The following is a 22,707-nucleotide window of genomic DNA, read 5'->3' as shown; positions in this document are numbered from 1 at the left end:
CGACAAAAACCTTTCACTTTTCCTTTAATACCGCGCCGCCTCGACTACAACTGCAACCAGTTGACGATTTTACGAAAGGGGGGACCGCATCGGTGATGCCGGACATGTCCATCAGGGGTCGCTTTTATGACACTGGACCTTCCCTCAACCTTTTGAGTCCACTCGACCCCCTAGTAAATTGCAAAGTTGAGCCTTTCGAAACGCATGTTATGGACTCCGTCCCTAACCTAATTTTCATCATGGCCATGCAGTGAAGACGTCTTAAAACATTTTCAACTCCACTAGTGTAATTTGAATGTCCATGGATGTTATCATAAATTATAAAGAGTTAAATATTATTCATTAGATTAATTTTGTTTTCATGATGTGTTGATATCCTGTAAGTGTTTCAACCTCAAGGTTCACAATGTTACAAAGACACGCTTTGAGACCCATAAGGCCACACACCCAGGTGTCTTAACTCATAGCTTTAAGAAGCATTGTTTTGACTCACATACACTCAATATGCTCCACATGGCATTAACATAGTACATGGAACATTATTATGTCACAAATAGCTTTGAAATAGCATAAATGGATAACAGGAATGTAATACTGTATAAATTGTCCCCTATTAACTAGAACTGGGTCACGCACTGGTAAGCCACTTTGTGTAACCAAGTTACCGTATTTTCACGACCATAAGGCGCACTTAAAAGTCTTAAATTTTATTTAAATGGACGGGGTGCCCTATAATGTGGCGCGCCTTATGTGTGCACTGAGTTCCATCCATCCATTCGTTTTCTGAGCCGCTTCTCCTCACGCGGGTCGCGGGCGTGCTGGAGCCTATCCCAGCTGGGAATATGGGAATCGAGCAGCCGCAAAAGAATTCAAGATCAACGAATCCATGGTTCGCAAGTGGAGGAAGCAGGAAAACGAGCTTCGCCAAGTCAAGAAGAAGAAGCTGAGTTTCCGTGGAAAAAAAAGAAAAAGAAAACGCGGAAACAAGGCGAGGAAGACCAACTTGAGCAATGGCTTAATGAGCAAAGAACAGCCGGGAGAAGCGTCTCTACAGTCACCATTCGACTGAGTGCAATAACTCGGGGCTTGCCATCATTCCGGGAGGCTTGACGAACCGCTGGACATCCGTGTATACAGGGTGTTCAAAGTGAAGTGAGCGGCGTGGGAGCCATGGATGACAGATGGTGAACACAACTTTACTAAGACTCGGAGGCAGCGCCACAATTTGTGAATGGATTGTGGATGCTTGGGCTAACGTGTCTGCTTGCACTGTTGTTCGAGCTTTCCCACGGCAACGAGACTGACTCGACCCTGGCGTGTTTGATGGAGAACTTGCCCAGCTGTTCATTTCGGATCCAGAAGATGAGGACTTTGATGGATTTGTGGATGAGGATTGATCAAAAAATAACGTGAGTACATTGATAAATACTTCAATAAAGTACAACCGAACTCAGTTTTGCTCCCCCTGCCTTTTTAAAAACATTGTTTTAGCGTACATGCATGCTACCATATGTTTTAAGCTAGCGTATGTTTTAGCATGCCTGCGCCCAATAATACGGTGCGCCTTATGTATGTGTTAGATACAGAAATAGCCCCCGTAACTGAGACGGCGCCTTTTAATACGCTGCGCCCTATGGTCGTGAAAATACGGTATATTTTTTTTTATTATTATTTTTTTTTTACTTTGCTCATAGAATAAAGACAATGAATGAAACTCTTTTCTAAAGGTATTGTTTCTCTATTTCATAAATTCCATTACAGCTTGTAAATATCTTTTTTTTTAATGTTGTCCAAACCTGACAGGTTCAAAGTGTTTGGGTTCTGGTGGAGGTCGACTGTTGAACATTTTGATGATTTCCCGAATGTTGGAGGTTGGTTCAGAGAGTGGAGCTGTGGTTGGACTTTCTGTTTTGCTAGCAGGAACAGGGATCCCCTTTTCTAAGGCAGGTGAGAGAGACACAATTTAAATTAAAACATAATCCTTTGTATTCTTTCAAAATAATTACACCAATGCATACTACATACATGAATAGCAAACTTTAATCCACAGCAGGAATAAAAGACATAACAGTTGTTTGATAAAACAGTGGACTGTTTTATCAAACAATTAAATTGGGGATTTGCTGTCTTTAGCCTCACTTAACTAGCCCTCCTCCCTTACATGCACAAGCACGATTCACAGACAGGGCCTCCTCCAGTGTTAATTTTGTTTAAAAAAAAAAAAGAAAAAAAATTGTCACAGTCAACCTTTTTCTGACTAAAAGGAGACGATGACCATAAAAATTCATTTCTTGGGACAAAGGCAATGGCAAAATGTATTGATATGTTCAGGGTTGGGAGGGTTACATTAAAAATGTATTCTGATACAGTTACTAGTTAGTTGTTAAAAGACGTATTTAGTAATGTAATCCAAGTACCATAAAATTAAAGTGATGTAACTTGATTACTTTTGGATTACTCTAATACCAAATATGTTAAAAAAAGACAAATCAATGAAATGTCAATACAATGTATAGTATATCTATTGTCTTTTCGGTCTTATGCGTGTTTAATATGGATGGTTTTTGAATGCCGGAGCAAGCCGTAGCACCTGGAATTCAAAGCAGACTTGTTGACCACCATCCATTTTTTGGAAGCGTTTATCCTCACTAGGGTTGCGGCTGTGCTGGCGCCTATCTCAGCTGACTTCGGCCAAGAGGCGGTGTTCACACTGAACTGGTCGCCAGTACTGTTAATTTTGACAGCAAGTTTTAATTTCATTTTAGTCAGTCTTTTGACTAACATTTTATTTAGTTTTAGCTAACCATAACCATACATACTTTTCTTATTTTGGAGTATGGAATGTTAGAAAAGGCATGATCAAGTGATATTACTCAAACCGAGAACAATAATCAGCAACAGCAGGTATAAGAAAACCTGACACATTTATTATTAACCAATGGCTTACATAAAGTAACTATTTGAGTACAACTAAAAAAATAAGAATGTTCTACAATTGAATAAAATAAATACAAATTAGAAAATCTTGAAAAATTAAAATGAATAAGTAAAATACTACCAATAATAGAAACAAAATATATTTAAATTGCAACATAACCACTGCTTAACTTACACATAAGCAGATTCTACATTTGAATAGATTAAACAAAAAATAAAATAGAAAACCATGAAAATTGTATTTCTAAACAAATACAAAGAGTAGAAGTCTGTGATGTATCTGAACATTCAATAGGTGTGATTTTGTTTTGTGAGTTTAACCTCAACTAGAGTGTGAATAAATGGCATTATGTAAGCAACATTTACTCTTACTGCTTGTTACTATGTTAGCACCTGAGCAGCCTGTTGTTGTGATCACGTCGGCTCTGTATGTCATCCTGGCGCTGCTGGATAGAAGTGCTGGAGTGACATATGGAATGGACTGCTTGTACAAGAGTGGTAAAATCGAAGATTTTGGATCCAGTCCTCTTCGATACTCGTTTTTTGGCTGACATCGGACCGATTTGCGATCTCAAAGATCGGATATGAAAACCCCTACTTTTAGCCATAAATTTGTTATCCAAATTGTTTTAGTTTTTGTCTAGTTTTACGTGACAAAATACTATAAGATTATAGTCAACGAAAACTCCAGTAGATTTAGTCGACTAAAAAAAAAAAATCTGTAAAGGGTAATACAGTATGTAAATATTCCCTTCACCCTTTTAAAGTAATACTTTCGCCCACATGTTTCCAAAGTGTGGTAAAACAGTACATTTGTAAAATAAGCATAGCTATATTTAACTTAAATTAAAAAAAATTATTGAATCATGTAAGTACCTTTTATTTTCCTACATTCAAATGTCACACCATGTAAAATGTTACAATGGTTTACAATATTAAATACAGCTTTCAAGAATGACAAACATTTTTTATGAACACTTGGGCATAGTATACTTCTGTATTTTAATGTTGGTCATAATGGTGGTACTTGGATAGCCAAGTATTTTCCTTGGTGGTACTGACTGAGATTAATTGAAAATCATGTTCAGCTATGACTATGCAATACACACAGACTGGCTCCACCTTGTTATATTTGGACCCAACATTTATTTAGTCATAAAAGTCCAAAATCATCATTGCCATGAGTGCCAAATATTTGGGCCTCATTCACTAATAAATGCATGGAAATGTCCTATTCTGTGCACAAGTTCGGCATATACGCAAAGTTACCTTGAGATTCATGACACTTGCGTTTTCTAAGCACCTCCTTTGCATACGTTAATGAATCAGAATTCATTCTAAATGGCGGGCTTGTGCTCGTGGCACTTCAATCTGCATAGACCGCACCCCTATTTCCCTGTAAAAAGACGTCTGTGGATGCATCTCAGCAAATGCGGACTCCCATGGAGTTTGAATTCACAAGAGGTGGCTGATCCAAAACCTTTTTAATCTTTATCTGATATTCAAAAGGTTGGTATCATCAGAAACAGTCCCCTCCAAAAGTATTGAAACAGCAAGATCAATTCCTTTGTTTTTGTTGGATACTAAAGATATTTGGGTTGCAGATCAAAAGACGAATGTCAGACAAAGGTTCAGAATTCCAGCTTTTATTTCATGGTATTTACATCTAGATGTGTTAAAAAACTCATGACAGTTTGTTTGAACCCAGCCACTTTTCAAGTCAGCAAATGTATTGGAACATGTGACTGATGGGTGTTTTATAGTTGCTCAGGTGTTGCCTTTTAGATTGATTGCTTAGAGATTTGATGGGGTTTGGGTTTCACCTGTGAAAACTATATTTGATGGAAAGGAAACATGAAGACCAGAGAGCTGTCTATGAGAGAAAAGCAAACCATTTTGAAGCTGAGAGAAGAAGGAAAATCGATCAGAGCTTTTGCACAAACATTGGGCATAGCCAATACAACAATTTGGAATGTCCTGAAAAGGAAAGAAACAACTGGTGTACTTAGCAACAGACATCGAACAGTTCGGCCAAGGGTATCAACAGCAGTGGATGACAGAAACATCGTGAGAGCTGTGAAGAAACACCCAAAGACAACAGTCAGTGACATCACTGCCAACCTCCAAAGGGCAGGGGCAAAGGTGTCACAATCCACTGTTCGAAGAAGACTTCGAGAGAAGAAATATACAGGCCATACCACAAGATGCAAACCATTCATCGGCAAAAAGAATCGGAAGGCCAGATTGGATTTAGCAAAGAATTACAGAGATGAGCCACAAAAGTTTTGGAACAAAGTTTTATGGACCGATGAGACCAAGATTAAGCTCTACCGAAGTGATGGAAAGGCCAAAGCATGGAGAAAAGAAAATATGATCCAAAACACACAAAGTAAGGAGGTAATGTCATGGCTTGGGCTTGCATGCCTGCTCACTAGTCTTTATTGAGTATGATGGAAGAGGCAGAATGAATTCTGAAGTCTACAAAACCATTTTGTCTGGCAGTTTACAGAAAAATGCATCCAAACTAATCGGGAGAAGCTTCATTATGCAACAAGTCAATGACCCCAAACACATTGGCAACACAACAAAGGATTTCATCAGTGGGGAAAAAGTGGAAGGTCTTAGACTGGCCAACTCAATCACCAGACCTTCACCCAATAGAGCATGAATTTTACCTCCTGAAGAGGAGACTGAAGGGAGAATCTGCAGAAACAACAAAAAAAACAAGAACTGAAAGAGGATGCAGTAAAAGCATTTCAAATGAGGAATGTCAGTCCGGTGAAGTCAGTGTGTTGCAGGCTTGATGCAGTAATTGCAAGTTAGGGGTATGCCACCAAATATTAAATCAGAATCATCTTTATTTGCCAAGTATGTAAAAAACACACAGGGAATTTGTCTCCGGTAGCCACTCCAGTATGACAACAGACAGTGAATTGACAGAGAATACTTTTGAGATATAAAGACATTTAAAAAAAAAAAAAAAAAACTGTCACTGAGCAATAAAAGGTTGCCAGTAATGTGGTAATGCCCGTACATTTTTTTTTTTTTTGACAATTGTGCAAAAAGTATTCAACAGATCTCTGGAACTGTGCGAAGTACCATCCTGTTTCAAACACTCCACCATCATTCGATTCCCCAAGAAACCTGCAATCTCTCCAGGCCTGTCGCCTTGACATCTGTGGTCATGAAGTCCTTTGAACGTCTCATGCTGGACCACCTCAAGAGTGTCACAGGCCCCCTGCTGGACCCCCTGCAGTTTGCCTACCAAGCAAACAGGTCTGCGGATGATGCAGTCAACATGGGACTGCAATTCATCCAAGAACACCTCGACAGTGCAGGGACCTACGCGAGGATCCTGTTTGTGGACTTCAGCTCAGCGTTCAACACCCTCATCCTTGAACTCCTTTCCTCCGAGCTTCTCCAGCTCAGCATCTCGCCTGCCATCTGCCAGTGGATTTACAGCTTCCTGAGGGGCAGGATACAGCAGGTGAGGCTGGGAGAGACCACCTCATCCACATGCAGCATCAGCACTGGGGCGCCCCAAGGTTGTGTCCTCTCTCCGCTGCTCTTCTCTCTCTACACGAACGACTGCACCTCAACGCACCCGGCTGTCAAACTCCTGACGTTTGCAGATGACACCAGTGTCATCGGCCTCATCAAGGACGGTGACGAGTCTGCATATCGACAGGAAGTGGAGCGGCTGGAGCTGTGGTGCGGCCGACACAACCTGGAGCTGAACACGCTCAAGACTGTAGAGATGATCGTAGACTTCAGGAGGCATCTTTCGCCAGCTGCCTTGTGTCAACCGTCGAGACCTTCAGGTTCCTGGGAATTACAGTATCTCAGGACCTGAAGTAAGCGATCAAAATCAACTCCGTCCTCAAAAAGGCCCAGCAGAGGATGTACTTCCTGCGGCTTCTGAGAAAGCACGGCCTGCCACGGGAGCTGCTGAGGCAGTTCTACACAGCGGTCATCGAATCGGTCCTGTGTTCTTCCATCACAGTCTGGTTTGGTGCTGCTACAAAAAAGGACAAACTCTGACTGCAATGGACAATCAAAACTGCTGAAAGGATTGTCGGTACCCCCCTACCCACCCTTGAGGACTTGCACGCTGCCAGAACTAAGACAAGAGCGTGCAAAATCCTCTCGGACCCTCCACATCCCGGTCACCAGCTCTTCCAGCTCCTTCCCTCAGGTAGGCGCTACCGATCAATGCAAACTAGAACTAGTAGACATTCCAACAGCTTCTTCCCTCTTGCAATCAACTTATTGACTTGTTGTCACATTTCTGTGGGGCCAATATTACATTACTCGTGCACTCTCTGTAGTAGTCTCACCACGCTGCAATATTTGCATATCTGTTGTTGAACAATACTGGCCACTCATGACAGAGTAGCATCTGCTCCATTTGCACACTGACTGAGGAGTATCTGCAACATTTGCACAATCAACATTGTCCCAGACTATCGTACTACTCGCTTGAAGTCTCGGCGCCCTTTGCACAATGGTCATTGCACCGGACTATTGTAATATTAGTCATTTTAACTGCTCTAAGTGCTAGAGGACTCTGCATCTTTTTGCACAATTGTCAAAGAAAAACAAATCAAATGTACCGGCATTACCAGATAACTAGCAACCCTTTATTGCTCAGTGACTGTTTTTCTCAATGTCTTTATGTCTCAAAAGTGTTCTCTGTCAATGGACTGTTGTCGTACTAGAGCGGCTCCAATTACCGGAGACAAATTCCTTGTGTGTTGGACATACTTGGCAAATAAAGATGATTCTGATTCTGTGCATTAAAAAGGCCAAAAGGGAGTACAAGCAGTGCATCAAGGAACAATTTAAGAGCGGTAACACCAGGAACATGTGGCAGGGGGTTAAAGACTGACTGGCTACAACGACAGGAGCATGACTCCTGACCCAACAATTAGTTTGCAATGGTCTTGAGACAGCTCTTTGCATCATGAGATGTGTCTTGACTCACACCTTGGCAATGAGACCTTTTTGTAGGCCATCAATTAGGACTGAACCAGCTGCTATTCATTTGCACTGACAAGGGGCTGTATTGCTGTTTGATTATTGATAGATTTTAGGTGTTGTCTTGGCTTTCCATGCCTTTTTGCACCTCTCTATTTTTATGTGTTCAATACTTTTGCCCTGTGTCATTTCACATTATTACACACAACTTCATTTCTGATCTTATTTGTTGTACTTTCTTTGTATGTATGGATTACTTGGGTTGTTCCCAACATCTGGTGAACATTTCATGTCAGTAGCACCTTTGGAAATATATTTAGTGAGAAAAATGGTGGCGTGTTAAATATTTATTTCAGCCTTTGTTTATGGATCTATTTATTTAATTTGATTAATGTTCTTACCCTTTGGTTTAGGTGCTGTAGGAGGAGCGGATGGACGTTCTGATGGTGCAGGGTGTTGCTGTTTGAATGGGGTAGAGGGAGGAACCTGGGTATGGGACTCACCTTGAGGTTGAGAGTGATATGTCAGGAAACCAGGGTTAAATTGGAAATTTACTTTGAGCATGCTCAAATTACATCAATTTGGCAAAAGAAATCCTGACTGTTTACAAATATTGCTTGTATACTTATAACCAGTTGGGAAACATACGTTGGTTCTACTCACCAATTTTGTGGAAGTACTGCCTTTTATCTCTAAAAGACTGCAGGTCCTCTTGATTACGTGAATTCACTTCTCGTTGTGGCTGTTGAAGTTACAAACAGAACATATTATATATTATTGTTAATATATTCATTCATCCATTTTGTACAGTGTATCCTTTTCAGGAGCTGGTCCCAAGTGCCTTTGGGCGAGACACCCACCCTCACTCAATTGCAGAGCCTTGACCCCAAACTCCTGGGACGAGTTGTTCAAAAGGTTTAATCTGGATCAAAATTATCCAGATTTCGAAATCCCTTTTTGTGCTATGCATGATCACGTAATCCGTCTTACTTTTATCCCAGTTTCTCAAAGGAAAATTGGATTGGATCAGTCTGATCCAGATCCAAATGAAATGAAAGGAAGCTCTTTACAACAGATGCTCTATTTCTCAGTCGGCTTTGCCAAGTAGCAGCCACAAGAACACCACCGATAATGACCAACTTGAGCTTGTTTACATCCATCATCTTCATTCTCATCTTCATTTTCATTGCTAGTATCTTACTTGCTGTCCTCATGTCTCTGATCACAGTCTGGCTCAAACTGAAAAGGCAGAAAGTTCAGCGCTGCCACCAGCTGCTACTGTAGCTACTGCTAAAAACTGGTGAAGTTGGGCACACCCCACTACCCAGAATGCACTGCGATGCAAACAACAATGGGGACCTAAGTAGAAATAAAGTTTCAGAAAAATATATAAATCTGGAAATTATTTTTAAAAGAGGATTGTTTGATTTCTACTCTAACAGTTTGCAGTGTGGTTTATAATTTCAACTGTAGTTTGAAAATCCATCCATCCATCCATTTTCCGTACCGCTTCTCCTCACTAGGGTCGTGGGCGTGCTGGAGCCTATCACAGCTATCGTCGGCCGAGAGGCGGGGTACACCCTGAACTGGTCGCCAGCCAATCGCAGGGCACATATAAACAAAACAACCATTCACACTTACATTCATACCTATGGGCAATTTAGAGTCTCCAATCAACGTACCATGCATGTTTAGTGACGTGGGAGGAAACCGGAGCACCCGGAGAAAACCCACACAGGCACGGGGAGAACATGAAAACTCCACACAGGCGGGGCCGGCATTTGAACCCCAGTCCTCAGAACAGTGTTTATACTTCGGAATTGGTTACCTCAGTAGGGCTATATTTACAGTATGTAATAGAGTGGTGCCTTAAAATACGACTTTAATTCTTTCCGTGACCATGCTCTTATCTCAAGCACAAGTATCTCAAAACATATTTCCCCAATAAAATGAATGGAAATGCAATTAATCCATTCCAGTCTCCCCCGAAAAAACACCACAATTTCTTTAAACATGCTTTTAAAGAAGTCCAGTAGCAGTATATTGTACCTGCCCGATGATAGCTGGCATAGGCTCCAGCACTCCCGCGACCCTTGTGAGGATAAGCGAGAATGGATGGATGGATGGATGGATGGATGGATGGATGGATGGATATCCCAATTTTCTTAGGATCAGGACCACATATCCTGATTTGAAATACTAAATTTTGAGACTTAATCCGAGACCAATCTGATCCGGAAAGCACAGATCCGAGGATAACTCAGGCAATCAAGACCTTCATCGTGCATAGTCATGATTCACACCTTTGATGTTCTTGCTAAAAATTAAATACAACTAATAAACCATAACAATAACACAGTGTCCCCCTCCTGTTGCTATACCACAGAATTAACGTGTACAGTTATTAGCAGTCATGTACTCCAATTTACCGTTGGCAAAATTTCTTTACGATTGTCTGCAGGTTGAGATTGAGGTGAAGAAGTGAGTGTGCGTCTCTGCCGCTCTTCCTGCCTCCTCTCCTGTTTCCTCAACCTCTGCTGATCTTCTGTCTGCTGCTGGGACAGAGTCATTGCCTGCATAGTCATCTGCTGGGCCTACAGAGAGAAACCAGGAAAAGGTGGGACATACTAGATTGGAAGAGATAATGATGAAAAAAAATTAATGATATAGTAAAAGACTAAAAGTGTGCTAATCCAAACCATAAACAGAGCATGCTGGTTGATGAGGGCTTGCTGTGTTGCTGCCAGCTGCATGGGGTCAGGGATTGAGGGACCAGGAGCCTGAGGCATCATCATGGCTTTGTGGAGATTGTGATAGGCAGGGGAAGATTAACAATCAATTGCCAAACAGTGAAGTCCAGAATAGAAATGCTGAGTCGGTACCTGGCACGGTGGGCATGGCTGTCATCGGTGGGATCATGGGGGTTGTACCATAGCTTTGCATTGATGGGCTGACTGACAGTCCTAAACATGAATCACATTGAGGCATTAGGATGAATAATGAATACTGACACATCTGTAGTACCCCTCTAGACCGTGATTTAAATCAGGCTATGCATTAAGGCAGGGGTGTCAAGCTTGTTTTTATCATGGGCCACATTAAAGTACATGCCTTGGTTTTAAAATTCATGGCTCGGTTCACATTCAGTACAGTAAGGGAACAAAATCCCTTACCAAATGTATGTTATGTGTAAGATCCCTTAACATCCCATCATAATGTGGATAACTACAGTAGTTATAATAAGGAAAAATGATGGCAAGCTGGCAGCACAGTAAACGACTGGTCAGCACATCCGCCTCACAGTTCTGAGGACCCGGATTCAAATCCGGTCTCACCCATGTAGCGAGGATACCCTGATGGAAAAAGGTGCCAACAGCCACCAAATAAGGTTGAAACACTCATTGCATAGATTAACCAGGGTGTGGGCGTGACAATGCAAAAGCTGGGAACCAATTTCTTTATCTTAGATCCAATAATTAATTTTCCTGTTCCACTGGTGTTAAAACCACAGGAAAATTATTTAATGAATTGAAAAAAATCCTAGGCGTGGTGTCTCCTCCCGCGCGAAACCGTCGAAGCCCTCTTTGCTCCTTGGTATAAAAAGCCAGAGCTTTTGTTCTTCTGGGCTCCTTCTTTATTTCCCCTGCCTGCCGAAATCACTGGCGCCCTGCCAGGGAGCCCCACCTCTTACCACAAGGTGGCGGCGATGCACTAAACCTTCCTCGCCGCGCCGACGAGCGCGGACTCCAGAAGCACGCTGCCTGCGCCCCGAAACTACACTTTTTTGTGTGGCAGCTTACGGATAAAAGATCCATCAGGAAGGAATTTTCTCTGAGCCCGTGACGAACACCGCCACCAAGGCGCTTCGGCCACCCTACCCTTCCTTTTTCTATCTTTTTCCTTTTCTCCTTTTTCTTCCAATTTCCCTGCTCGCCGACCCTGCCCATCCATCGGGAAGATCGACCAGCCTGCCTAAATTGTGTTCTACGTAACGTGAGTGCAATGTATTGTTTCCTAAATACAAATTGGTGAATAATTGGGTTATAATAACGGTCACAGAAGTTCGCAACACTCGCATTGTCACCGCACATGCTCATTCCACCCTCACATCACGAGTTATGTCATTCACCTTACATTTTGTTCTTTACTTAAGTTTGCTTTTAATCTGAGTAGTCCAGTCCCCCTCTGCATTGTTTCCCTGTAGTTTTCCCCCCTTAGATATAATTAGATTTTCTATAACATTCCACTTACTGTGTCGTTTTTGTGTGTTTGAGTGCAACAATAAATTGCTGTAATCTAGAACTCTTATTTCGTCCATGTAGCAAACCTTCCAGACTAGAGATTGATTAGAGGTTTTTCGTCACTTTACCTAACGTTTATGAATATAAAAATGGTAAATGGTAAAATGGACTGGAATTATATAGTGCTTTATCTACATCATCACAGTGCCCAAAGCGCTTTCCAAAGCCTCACATTCACCCACTCACACACACATTCATCCACCAATGGGCGACTGCTGCTATGCAAGGCGCTGGCAGGCCCACTGAGAAGAAATTAGGGTTCAAGGACACATCGACATGCGGACAGTCATAGGCGGGATTCTAACCTGTGACCCTTCGGTCACTGCACAATCTGCTCTACCTACTGAGCCACAGCCACCCTCCCATTCACCATTTTACACCTGTGTGGAGTTTGCATGTTCTCCCCGTGCCTGCGTGGATTTTCTCCGGGTGCTCCGCCTTCCTCCCACATTTCAAAAACATGCATGGTAGGTTGATGGAAGACTCTAAATTGCCCATAGGTGTGAATGTGAGTTTTTTTATGTGCCCTGCGATTGGCTGAGGGACCAGGAGCCTGAGGCATCATCATGGCTTTGTGGAGATTGTGATAGGCAGGGGAAGATTAACAATCAATTGCCAAACAGTGAAGTCCAGAATAGAAATGCTGAGTCGGTACCTGGCACGGTGGGCATGGCTGTCATCGGTGGGATCATGGGGGTTGTACCATAGCTTTGCATTGATGGGCTGACTGACAGTCCTAAACATGAATCACATTGAGGCATTAGGATGAATAATGAATACTGACACATCTGTAGTACCCCTCTAGACCGTGATTTAAATCAGGCTATGCATTAAGGCAGGGGTGTCAAGCTTGTTTTTATCATGGGCCACATTAAAGTACATGCCTTGGTTTTAAAATTCATGGCTCGGTTCACATTCAGTACAGTAAGGGAACAAAATCCCTTACCAAATGTATGTTATGTGTAAGATCCCTTAACATCCCATCATAATGTGGATAACTACAGTAGTTATAATAAGGAAAAGTGATGGCAAGCTGGCAGCACAGTAAACGACTGGTCAGCACATCCGCCTCACAGTTCTGAGGACCCGGATTCAAATCCGGTCTCACCTGTGTAGCGAGGATACCCTGACGGAAAAAGGTGCCAACAGCCACCAAATAAGGTTGAAACACTCATTGCATAGATTAACCAGGGTGTGGGCGTGACAATGCAAAAGCTGGGAACCAATTTCTTTATCTTAGATCCAATAATTAATTTCCTGTTCCACTGGTGTTAAAACCACAGGAAAATTATTTAATGAATTGAAAAAAATCCTAGGCGTGGTGTCTCCTCCCGCGCGAAACCGTCGAGGGCAGCCCTCTTTGCTCCTTGATATAAAAAGCCAGAGCTTTTGTTCTTCTGGGCTCCTTCTTTATTTCCCCTGCCTGCCGAAATCACTGGCGCCCTGCCAGGGAGCCCCACCTCTTACCACGAGGTGGCGGCGATGGACTAAACCTTCCTCGCCGCGCCTACGAGCGCGGACTCCAGAAGCACTCTGCCTGCGCCCCGAAACTACACTTTTTTGTGTGGCAGCTTACGGATAAAAGATCCATCAGGAAGGAATTTTCTCTGAGCCCGTGACGAACACCGCCACCAAGGCGCTTCGGCCACCCTACCCTTCCTTTTTCTATCTTTTTCCTTTTCTCCTTTTTCTTCCAATTTCCCTGCTCGCCGACCCTGCCCATCCATCGGGAAGATCGACCAGCCTGCCTAAATTGTGTTCTACGTAACGTGAGTGCAATGTATTGTTTCCTAAGTACAAATTGGTGAATAATTGGGTTATAACGGTCACAGAAGTTCGCAACACTCGCATTGTCACCGCACATGCTCATTCCACCCTCACATCACGAGTTATGTCATTCACCTTACATTTTGTTCTTTACTTAGGTTTGCTTTTAATCTGTGTAGTCCAGTCCCTCTGGACTAACCCTGGACTACACAGATTGTTTCCCTGTATTTTTCCCCCCTTAGATATAATTAAATTTTCTATAAAATTCCACTTACTGTGTCGTTTTTGTGTGTTTGAGTGCAACAATAAATTGCTGTAATCTAGAACTCTTATTTCGTCCATGGAGCAAACCTCCCAGACTAGAGATTGATTAGAGGTTTTTCGTCACTTTACCTAACGTTTATGAATATAAAAATGGTAAATGGTAAAATGGACTGGACTTATAGAGTGCTTTATCTACATCATCACAGTGCCCAAAGCGCTATCCAAAGCCTCACATTCACCCACTCACACACACATTCATCCACCAATGGGCGACTGCTGCCATGCAAGGCGCTGGCAGGCCCACTGAGAAGAAATTAGGGTTCAAGGACACGTCGACATGCGGACAGTCGACATGCGGACAGTCATAGCCGGGACTCTAACCTGTGACCCTTCGGTCACTGCACAACCTGCTCTCCCCACTGATCCCACAGCCACCCTCCCATTCACCATTTTACACCTGTGTGGAGTTTGCATGTTCTCCCCGTGCCTGCGTGGATTTTCTCCGGGTGCTCCGCTTTCCTCCCACATTCCAAAAACATGCATGGTAGGTTGATCGAAGACTCTAAATTGCCCAAAGTGTGAATGTGAGTTTTTTTATGTGCCCTGCGATTGGCTGGCGACCAGTTCAGGGTGTACCCTGCCTCTCGCCCAAAGATAGCTGGAATAGGCTCCAGCACGCCCGCGACCCTAGTGAGGAGAAGTGGTACGGAAAATGGATGCATTATGGCAAGCTATCACAGCCTATGGAAAATGATGTGGATCTGGCCCACGGGTCTTGAGTTTGACAACTGTGCTTTAAGGGTGTCAGTCACTTACCCATAGGATAGCCTGACATTAATGTAGGCATACCTAGAAAACAGAATAATGAGCTCTCATTACATAGAATCAATGGATTACAACAGGAGAATGAAAGTAATGACATTTTATAAAATGAAAAAAATATGCTTGTGTATAAATGTTTAGATGGTACATGAGCAATTCAGTTTATTTTCTATCTTTAAGGTACTCAAAGTGCTTTAATTTACAAATGATGCAGCGTTGGAACAACCTTTCAAATTATTTCTTGTTGTTCTTTCAGTACCTAAAGTATGTTTCTTATTATTCTTAAGGCAAATAAACCATAAAACACGACTTTCCAAAGCAAAACAAAAAACTCACCATATTTGGCAGGCATTTTCATTCTGGTTAATTTTTTTATTTAATTTTTTTATTTTTTGTAGGCTGGGCTTGGGTTAGGGTTACAGTTGGGAATTTTTGGGACTTTGAAGCCCCAAAGATAGATTCCTTTAGCAACATGACATATACAGTATGTATAGCATGACTAGAGCTACAAAAACCTATGCCTGAAAAGACACAGGAAGTCAGCCATTTTGGTTTGAACTGGCCATTTTAAGGTTATTTTAGCCATTTCTACGGGGTCCTTGAGATTTGAGTCCTTGAGACTCTCAACTTGTCCTTGTCCAGATTGCTACCAAATGAGTATATTAGACAGATCGACGACGTTAAAATTCAAAACATTGGAGTTTTCGTCTTTGCGTGTACGCAGAGCAGGGCAAGTGAAGATTTATGCTTCTATTAAACACAAAACTCTGACAAGTCATATCCACAAGGTCAGATCCAGACCACACATTTTGCGTTAGCTTACTTAAAATACTAATTGCCCATATGGTGTAAATGTGAGAGTGAAGTGTTGTCTTATTTTGGGCCTTTGCCAAAAGGCAGCTGGCACAGGGTCTAGCTCAAGCCTATAAACATTTATTGAATTCAGGAAAATGATTCAAGATCAAAATTGGGAATTTGAAGCTGATTAACTTAAAAGTAAATATTAATGAATTTGGATTTGCTCATAATTAGCATTTTTCAGGCAATAACTGATGGTCTGCAGATCAATCTTGTGTAGATGGAGTTTTGCACCTACCAGAAATATATGAACCAGGCTGCATGGGTCTAATGCCTCCTGCACCTCTCATCCTGCGGTTCAGCACAGCTACTCTTTCCATGTCCTTCACAAAAGAAATTTGTTGGTCATATTTCTTCCAAAAATTGTTAAGGCATTTTTTTGAGAGTAAAGATTATATTTATATTTAATATAAGTGCATAACTAAATGATGCACTGATGGCATTAACAATTATATTCACCAAAATTAGAAACCTTTAAGAAAAGTGTTGGTGGTTAAATATATAATATAATAAATAATAAGTTTCTCTCCATGAACCTGCATATCGTCAGTATCGGAAATGCATATAAATTGATTTGTGGAACAATCTGGTGTGTCAGTTGTTAGTTGTTTTTGCTACCTAATGTGTAATTAAACTCACAAATATAACTTACACAATAGTTTATTTAAAACACTACTGTGTTTTGGTATAAAGAAATTATTAGTAATGAAATAGAGAGAAATTAACAACCCTTCCTTTTGAGATACATCTAGAGTTTGTAAACCAAGAAACAGAAGAATTGCTGCATGTACTGTACTTTAAAATTAACGAAAACACCTAACAAGTCAAACAAACATGGCACTCTTTTATTCAACTAGCTTAACCTATCAGATTGTCATATTCCTAAATTTAAAACCAAATATTTTTTTCTGTGGGGAAAAAAAGTTCCAATCTGTAGTTAAAATACAAACGTGTGTAGTAATATGGAGGCATTTAAAATTTGAAAAATAAGAATCACCTACATATAATGATCAGGACTACCAAATGACTTGGACCATCATCATTTTTCCTACTGCCATGTAGGGACTGTGTTAATCGGTTCTACAATCAATTCTGCCATCAGAAGATCTTTTGTCATAGAATTCAAGGCTTTGTACTCTTAATTTAAAGTTCAGGCTTTTTAGGAACAGGTAAATATATAAAACAAATGAAATGTTTTCATTCTGTTAACACTAACCAATCGTCGTTGGTCCAGGTCAAACAAGTCATCAACATATGCATCCATCTGCCGATGACGGCCTACAGACAAGAAAAAAGGATGACAAACTAAAATTGGTTCTTGAATAGGTACCCAGGGTGAAAAACATCAGTGTGCACTGTATGTATGCATGATCGGAGAAGACCATAAGGTACCCCACCAAATATCCATCACTTTGTTTGTTGTTCAGGTTTTTTTGGGGGGGTTTTAATCATTAGTGGAGGAATCATCTTGATATATTTGATTGAATAATACTGCCATACCTTCCTGTGGAGAGTCTCTTTCCCAGCGGTTTCCCGGAAGATGAGGTACTCCTGGAGCTTCAATGGTAGGTGCTGGCGGAATAAAGTCATCAAGATCCGTAACTGGTGTCCTTTGAAATGACAAAATGTGAGAAGCAATAGATATGTTCTTTGTTATATAAAATTCTTAATGGGCACCATAAAAAAAGTGTATCTTATACCGATCATCCAGTCCACTGAATAGGTAATCAGAATTGGTTGACGAGGGTGTGCCTGGTGGCAGTACTTCTGCCTCAGCGCCAGCCAGCAGATCCATGACAAAGTCTGATCCAGCCAAATCAGACCACCCGTCGTCAGTCAGAAGAGACACAGACCATCCCTCTGTTGCCTCTATCACACCTCTATGAATGTCATTAAATGTTTGTTTGAATACATGTATACTACTACTACTTTACCTGTATACTATATTTGTGCACATGCAGGGACCATGATCTGTCAATATACTCATTTGAAGCACCTGGCATGGAGAAGCCATGAGGCGAGCTTTTCTCCTGTGGTCCAGGACTCCACTTCAGTTGTGAGCTTCTCTTCTAGGAAGTCAGATATTATGGGTTTCCACTGGCGATGCCAAAAACAACTGACTTTCATGTGAAATTATGATTGAATATACATTTTTAAAAATCCTTAATACATTTGGTGAGATGGCTTATAAACACATAATGAAAAATATACATTACTATATGGCAACATTGAGACCTTTTTCATTTCTGCCATGAGCAAGAAAATCAATCATGCTCCGGGGTCAATTTGACCCATCATCAAAAAGTGTCAGAAATGTGCTTCTTGTACAAATGTCAAATTTCCCCATTGCGGGATGAGTAAACGTTATCTTCAATGAAATATCCCAATAAACATTGCCGACTCAATATCTCCATTACTCATCATTTCAATCAATATTTATAACTGATTACACTTAAAGTATAAAGCCACAAAACTATTTTAATTTCAAATAGGTCAGTTTGATCCGCAACCTAACAGGAAAGTTCATGTTATAACCTTGCAATCTTATTCAACAAATGTTTTGTTATGTATGTTCATATTCAATGGCCTTTACTAGAAGACTATACTACTACTACAACGACAAACCCAATTCAGAAAACAATTATAATTAAAGCTTAGAGCAGCTATGGACGGCCCCTCGTACCCCCTTTTCATTGCCAGTCCTGGAATTCACCCAAAACGGCTGCTTTAAACCAAAATGGTGAGCTTTTTTTCTTTGCCTACGCCAAGCATAGTGTCAATGTTTGATGATCATTTCAAGGGTAAAACATGAAAAATGGGGGCAAGGGAAGTTCATCGCTGCTTGCAATTGGTAGTTTGGAGGAGAGTCTAACAAAGGCACTTGTCTTACCGTTGAATGTACATACATCCACGAGCATTCTGCCTTTCCTTTTGTTGGTGATCCATTCCAGCTGAGTTGGGGGATAAATACGGGAAGTGGGGGCTGGGAGCTGCATAGATATGAGCTGTTTGTGTTGGCACAGTGAACGGTACTCCATGGGTCCGTGGTCAGATACATACCTGAATGGGAAGTATGACATTTTTTTTCAGATTTTGTTTGAAGCTCAACTGCACTATATACACTGCAAAAATATCCATCCATCCATGAATCCATTTTCTGAGCCGCTTCTCCTTACACGGGTCGCGGGCGTGCTGGAGCCTATCCCAGCTATCATCGGGCAGGAGGCGGGGTACATCCTGAACTGGTTGCCAGCCAATCGTGCTAAACTGTTTTTCCAACTTTGCTGCATAGTTCCTCTTTGCAATGTTAATTTCTTTAGTCAGCTGGTTTCTAGCTCGATTATACAGGGCCCTGTCCCCGCTCTGATATGCGTCCTCCTTAGCTTGGCGAAGCTGCTTAAGTTTGGCAGTGAACCACGGCTTGTTGTTGTTGAATGTGCGAAATGACTTTGTTGGTACACACACATCTTCACAGAAACTGATATAGGATGAGACACTCCAGTCTGTGCAGTCTAAACAGCTTTGAAGTTCCATCTTGGCTTCATTTGTCCACTTTTTGACTGTTTTCACTGTAGGCTTCGCACATTTAAGTTCTTGCCTGTACGTCGGTATTAAGTGAATTAAGCAGTGATCAGACGAGCCCAGGGCGGCACGAGGTATAGCACGGTATGCGATTTTTTTTTTTTGTAGTATAGCAGTGGTCTAAAATTTTATTTTCCCTGGTAGGACAGTCGATGTGCTGCTTAGGGAGTTCGTGGTTGAGTTTAGCTTTGTTAAAGTCCCCGAGAATAATGAGGGGTGAGTCCGGGTGTTTTTTTTTTTATTTCGTTGACTTTTTCGGCGAGCGTTAGCAGTGCGGCGTTCGTGTTAGCTTGAGGCGAAATATAGACGCCAGCGAGAATGAATTATGCGAACTCACGAGGCGAGTTTTACAGTTCAAAAACAGCGACTCCAAATGCGGGCTGCAGTGTGTGCTGAGCTCCGTGACGTCCGTACACCATTTTTCGTTGATATAGAAGCATATCCCGCCGCCTTTTGTTTTCCCCGATAACTCCGGGATACTGATCTGCTCGGTAGAGATGAAAACCCGGAAGCATGACGGCGCCGTCGGGTACAGCGTCGCAAAGCCAGGTCTCCGTAAAGCACATGGCGGCGGAACGTCCGAAGTCTTTACTGGTTTTTATCAGAAGATGAAGCTCGTACATTTTGTTGGGTAGGGAGCATACATTCGCGAGGTGGATCGACGGGAACGCCAATCTGTATCCTCTCTTGCGGAGTTTCACCTGGATGCCGGCTCGCTTCCCTCTGTGGCGTCCCCTTCGCCTCCATGTGCCGAAAACCGCGGACACCGCTGCGGTGAGTAACTCGGGGAAAAAACTGAGCGGATTTGCGAAAGTTGGTGAAAGAAAGTCCGGAGTAGCCTCCTTGATGGTTAGGAAGTCTCCCCTTGTGTAAGTAAGTCGTGTAATGTTTCCAAAGACGAACAAAAAACACACAAAAAAAAACAATACTAGAGAGCGCGTAACCGAGGCGACCACACTTGTAGGCGCCATCTTGGTAATTGTCCATTATTTAAACAGCAGCTCCCCCCTCTCTCCACGCCATGCAGTTTGGTTTCAGTTTCCAAGCATTCCACTGAAATGGCTACATGCCTCTTCATTGAGAAACTAAAATCTTCTCTCGACAAGGGTGGAGTTGTAGGGGCGGTGTTCTTGGACCTCAGGAAGGCTTTCGATACAGTAAATCACTCTGTTCTTCTTACCAAGCCCTCAAAATTTTACTTCTCTCGCAAAGCTGTGAGCTGGATTGAATCACAGCTGCATGATCGAACACAATCTGTATCAGTTAACAACTGCAGATCTGAGTCTCTTAGGCTAACCTCTGGAGTCCCTCAGGGATCAATATTAGGTCCCCTTTAATTTTGTCTTTAATCAACGATTTGCACATTGTTTGTTCTGAAGCTCAGTGCGTAATGTATGCAGACGACACGGTTTTCTTTGTTCATGGTCGCTCCAAAGATACTGTTGCTGCTAAACTCACTAATACAATGTCCTGTGTCACAACTTGGTTGCAGGAGTGCTGTCTACAGCTAAACGTTTCTAAAACTGTAGGCATGTATTTCACTAAAACAGAGTATCACCTGACCCCGACATACTTGTTAATGGAGAAAAAATGCAAATATCTTGGGTTAATAATAGATTCGCATTTTTCCTTTACAGCCCATATTGACAAATTGTGTAAAAACATCAAATTAAACCTCGCAAATTTTTGTGCAATTCGAAATTAAATGTCAACTGAAGCTGCAAAAATGTACTTGCATTCAATGATTCTTAGTCACTTTAACTTTATACTACGATGTTTTCATGTATGATCAAATGATTTTTGATTTTATTCTCTCCTAATAGTATAGTAAGTCTTTGCTTATGTATCCTGTATTATATTGTCTTGTAGATGTATTTTACTGCTTTTTTACATCATGGCCAGGGGACGACAGATGAAAACTAGCCTTCTAGCTTATTCTGGCTTTTTTAACCATGTGTAGGCGGTACGGAATACCATGGAATTGATATATACATCTGTGTTATGTACTTGGGGTGGCCCACCCCAATAGGCCACATGTACTTTGGGCCAGGGGAGAGCTAGGTAGTTGGGTCCACGGGAAAATTAATCTGAACAACGTATTTAGTATTGGGAATAACATTACCCTGGCGTGGGGGTCACCTGGCATACCCCCACCGTGTTTGATTGAGAACTTGCCCAGCTGTTCATTTCAGATACAGAAGATGAGGAATTTGATGGATTTGTGGATGAGGATTGATAAAAAAAATAACGTGAGTACATGGTTAAATACTTTAATAAAGTACAACCGAACTCAGTTTTGCTCCCGCTGCCTTTTTAAAAACATTGTTTTAGCATGCATGCATGCTCCCGTATGTTTTAAGATAGCATATGTTTTACCATGCCTGCGCCCAATAATGCGGTGCACCTTATGTATGTGTTAAATACAGAAATAGACCCCGTAACTGAGACTGCGCCTTTTAATACGGTGCGCCCTATGGTCGTGAAAATACGGTACACCTCAACTGGGGTGGAACGTGCGGCTTGGGTTCCCTCTTGTCTCCCATACAGGTGTTTGACGTGGATCAGTTCCTTGGGGGTGGACACGCGCCATCACCCCTCTCGACAACGTAGACACGGTCCAGCGAACGAGAGCACGGTGTATGTCGACGCCATTGGAGTACCCCGCGGGGTACCAGATGAGTATAAATTAGTAGACCAAGTGGCTGCAGGATTTGAGTCAATCTTCATTTGGATAACTCTGAATAAGAATGTCGATAGAATGTCCATTACAACGGCCATTGTTATTTTTTGCAACAATTACTTTGTGATAGGGCGGCATGGTGGACAACTGGTTAGAGCGTCTGCCTCACAGTTCTGAGGTCCGGGGTTCAATCCCCGACCCCACCTGTGTGGAGTTTGGATGTTCTCCCTGTGCCTGCGTGGGTTTTCATGCTTTCACCCGACCGAGCTTTGTAAATTTGTGTAATTGAATTTGTTGTATTGAATACTCAAAAGACAAGTTTAATGTATCAGGATTCTTATTTAGAAACAAGATCCCCGCCAAACATTAAAAGAACCGAGGAGCAGGAATTCCATCAAGGACTTTTTACATGCGAGGCAGGCTTGGCAACTCCCGGGTGTTGCTGGGAATTCCTAACAGTAGTATGACATCGCAATCCAGTCAACATACTGTGTATGAATCACTGAAGCCAAATTTGTG

At 42.0% G+C, this 22,707-nt stretch overlaps 1 protein-coding gene across 7 annotated transcripts in view; it reads right to left on the bottom strand.

Annotated features, from left to right (window-relative positions):
• myo15b (myosin XVB) overlaps positions 1 to 22,707 on the bottom strand; it is a 92,577-nt gene that overhangs the window by 55,159 nt on the left and 14,711 nt on the right. For 6 of the 7 annotated variants that reach the window (XR_009785704.1, XM_061756462.1, XM_061756464.1 and 3 more), the window contains exons 7-20: positions 18,817 to 18,986; positions 17,923 to 17,995; positions 17,627 to 17,806; positions 17,427 to 17,536; positions 17,143 to 17,204; positions 16,165 to 16,249; positions 15,063 to 15,095; positions 12,871 to 12,951; positions 10,797 to 10,877; positions 10,614 to 10,711; positions 10,344 to 10,508; positions 8,578 to 8,656; positions 8,316 to 8,417; positions 1,797 to 1,938 (exon numbers count right to left, since the gene is read on the bottom strand). Coding sequence is in view for 6 of the 7 variants with exons in the window: in XM_061756462.1 (XP_061612446.1) it covers positions 1,797 to 1,938; positions 8,316 to 8,417; positions 8,578 to 8,656; positions 10,344 to 10,508; positions 10,614 to 10,711; positions 10,797 to 10,877; positions 12,871 to 12,951; positions 15,063 to 15,095; positions 16,165 to 16,249; positions 17,143 to 17,204; positions 17,427 to 17,536; positions 17,627 to 17,806; positions 17,923 to 17,995; positions 18,817 to 18,986 (1,461 nt within the window). In the remaining variant the exon portion in view is untranslated. Of the gene's footprint in view, positions 1 to 1,796; positions 1,939 to 8,315; positions 8,418 to 8,577; positions 8,657 to 10,343; positions 10,509 to 10,613; positions 10,712 to 10,796; positions 10,878 to 12,870; positions 12,952 to 15,062; positions 15,096 to 16,164; positions 16,250 to 17,142; positions 17,205 to 17,426; positions 17,537 to 17,626; positions 17,807 to 17,922; positions 17,996 to 18,816; positions 18,987 to 22,707 lie in introns of those variants that run through there. The other variant, XM_061756466.1, reaches the window with a different exon arrangement.

This window comes from Phyllopteryx taeniolatus, chromosome 19 (genome assembly GCF_024500385.1).
Source record: "Phyllopteryx taeniolatus isolate TA_2022b chromosome 19, UOR_Ptae_1.2, whole genome shotgun sequence".
Lineage (NCBI taxonomy): Eukaryota > Metazoa > Chordata > Actinopteri > Syngnathiformes > Syngnathidae > Phyllopteryx > Phyllopteryx taeniolatus.
Note: the sequence above shows the minus strand (reverse complement) of the source record. Positions and strands in the feature narration are given on the sequence as shown.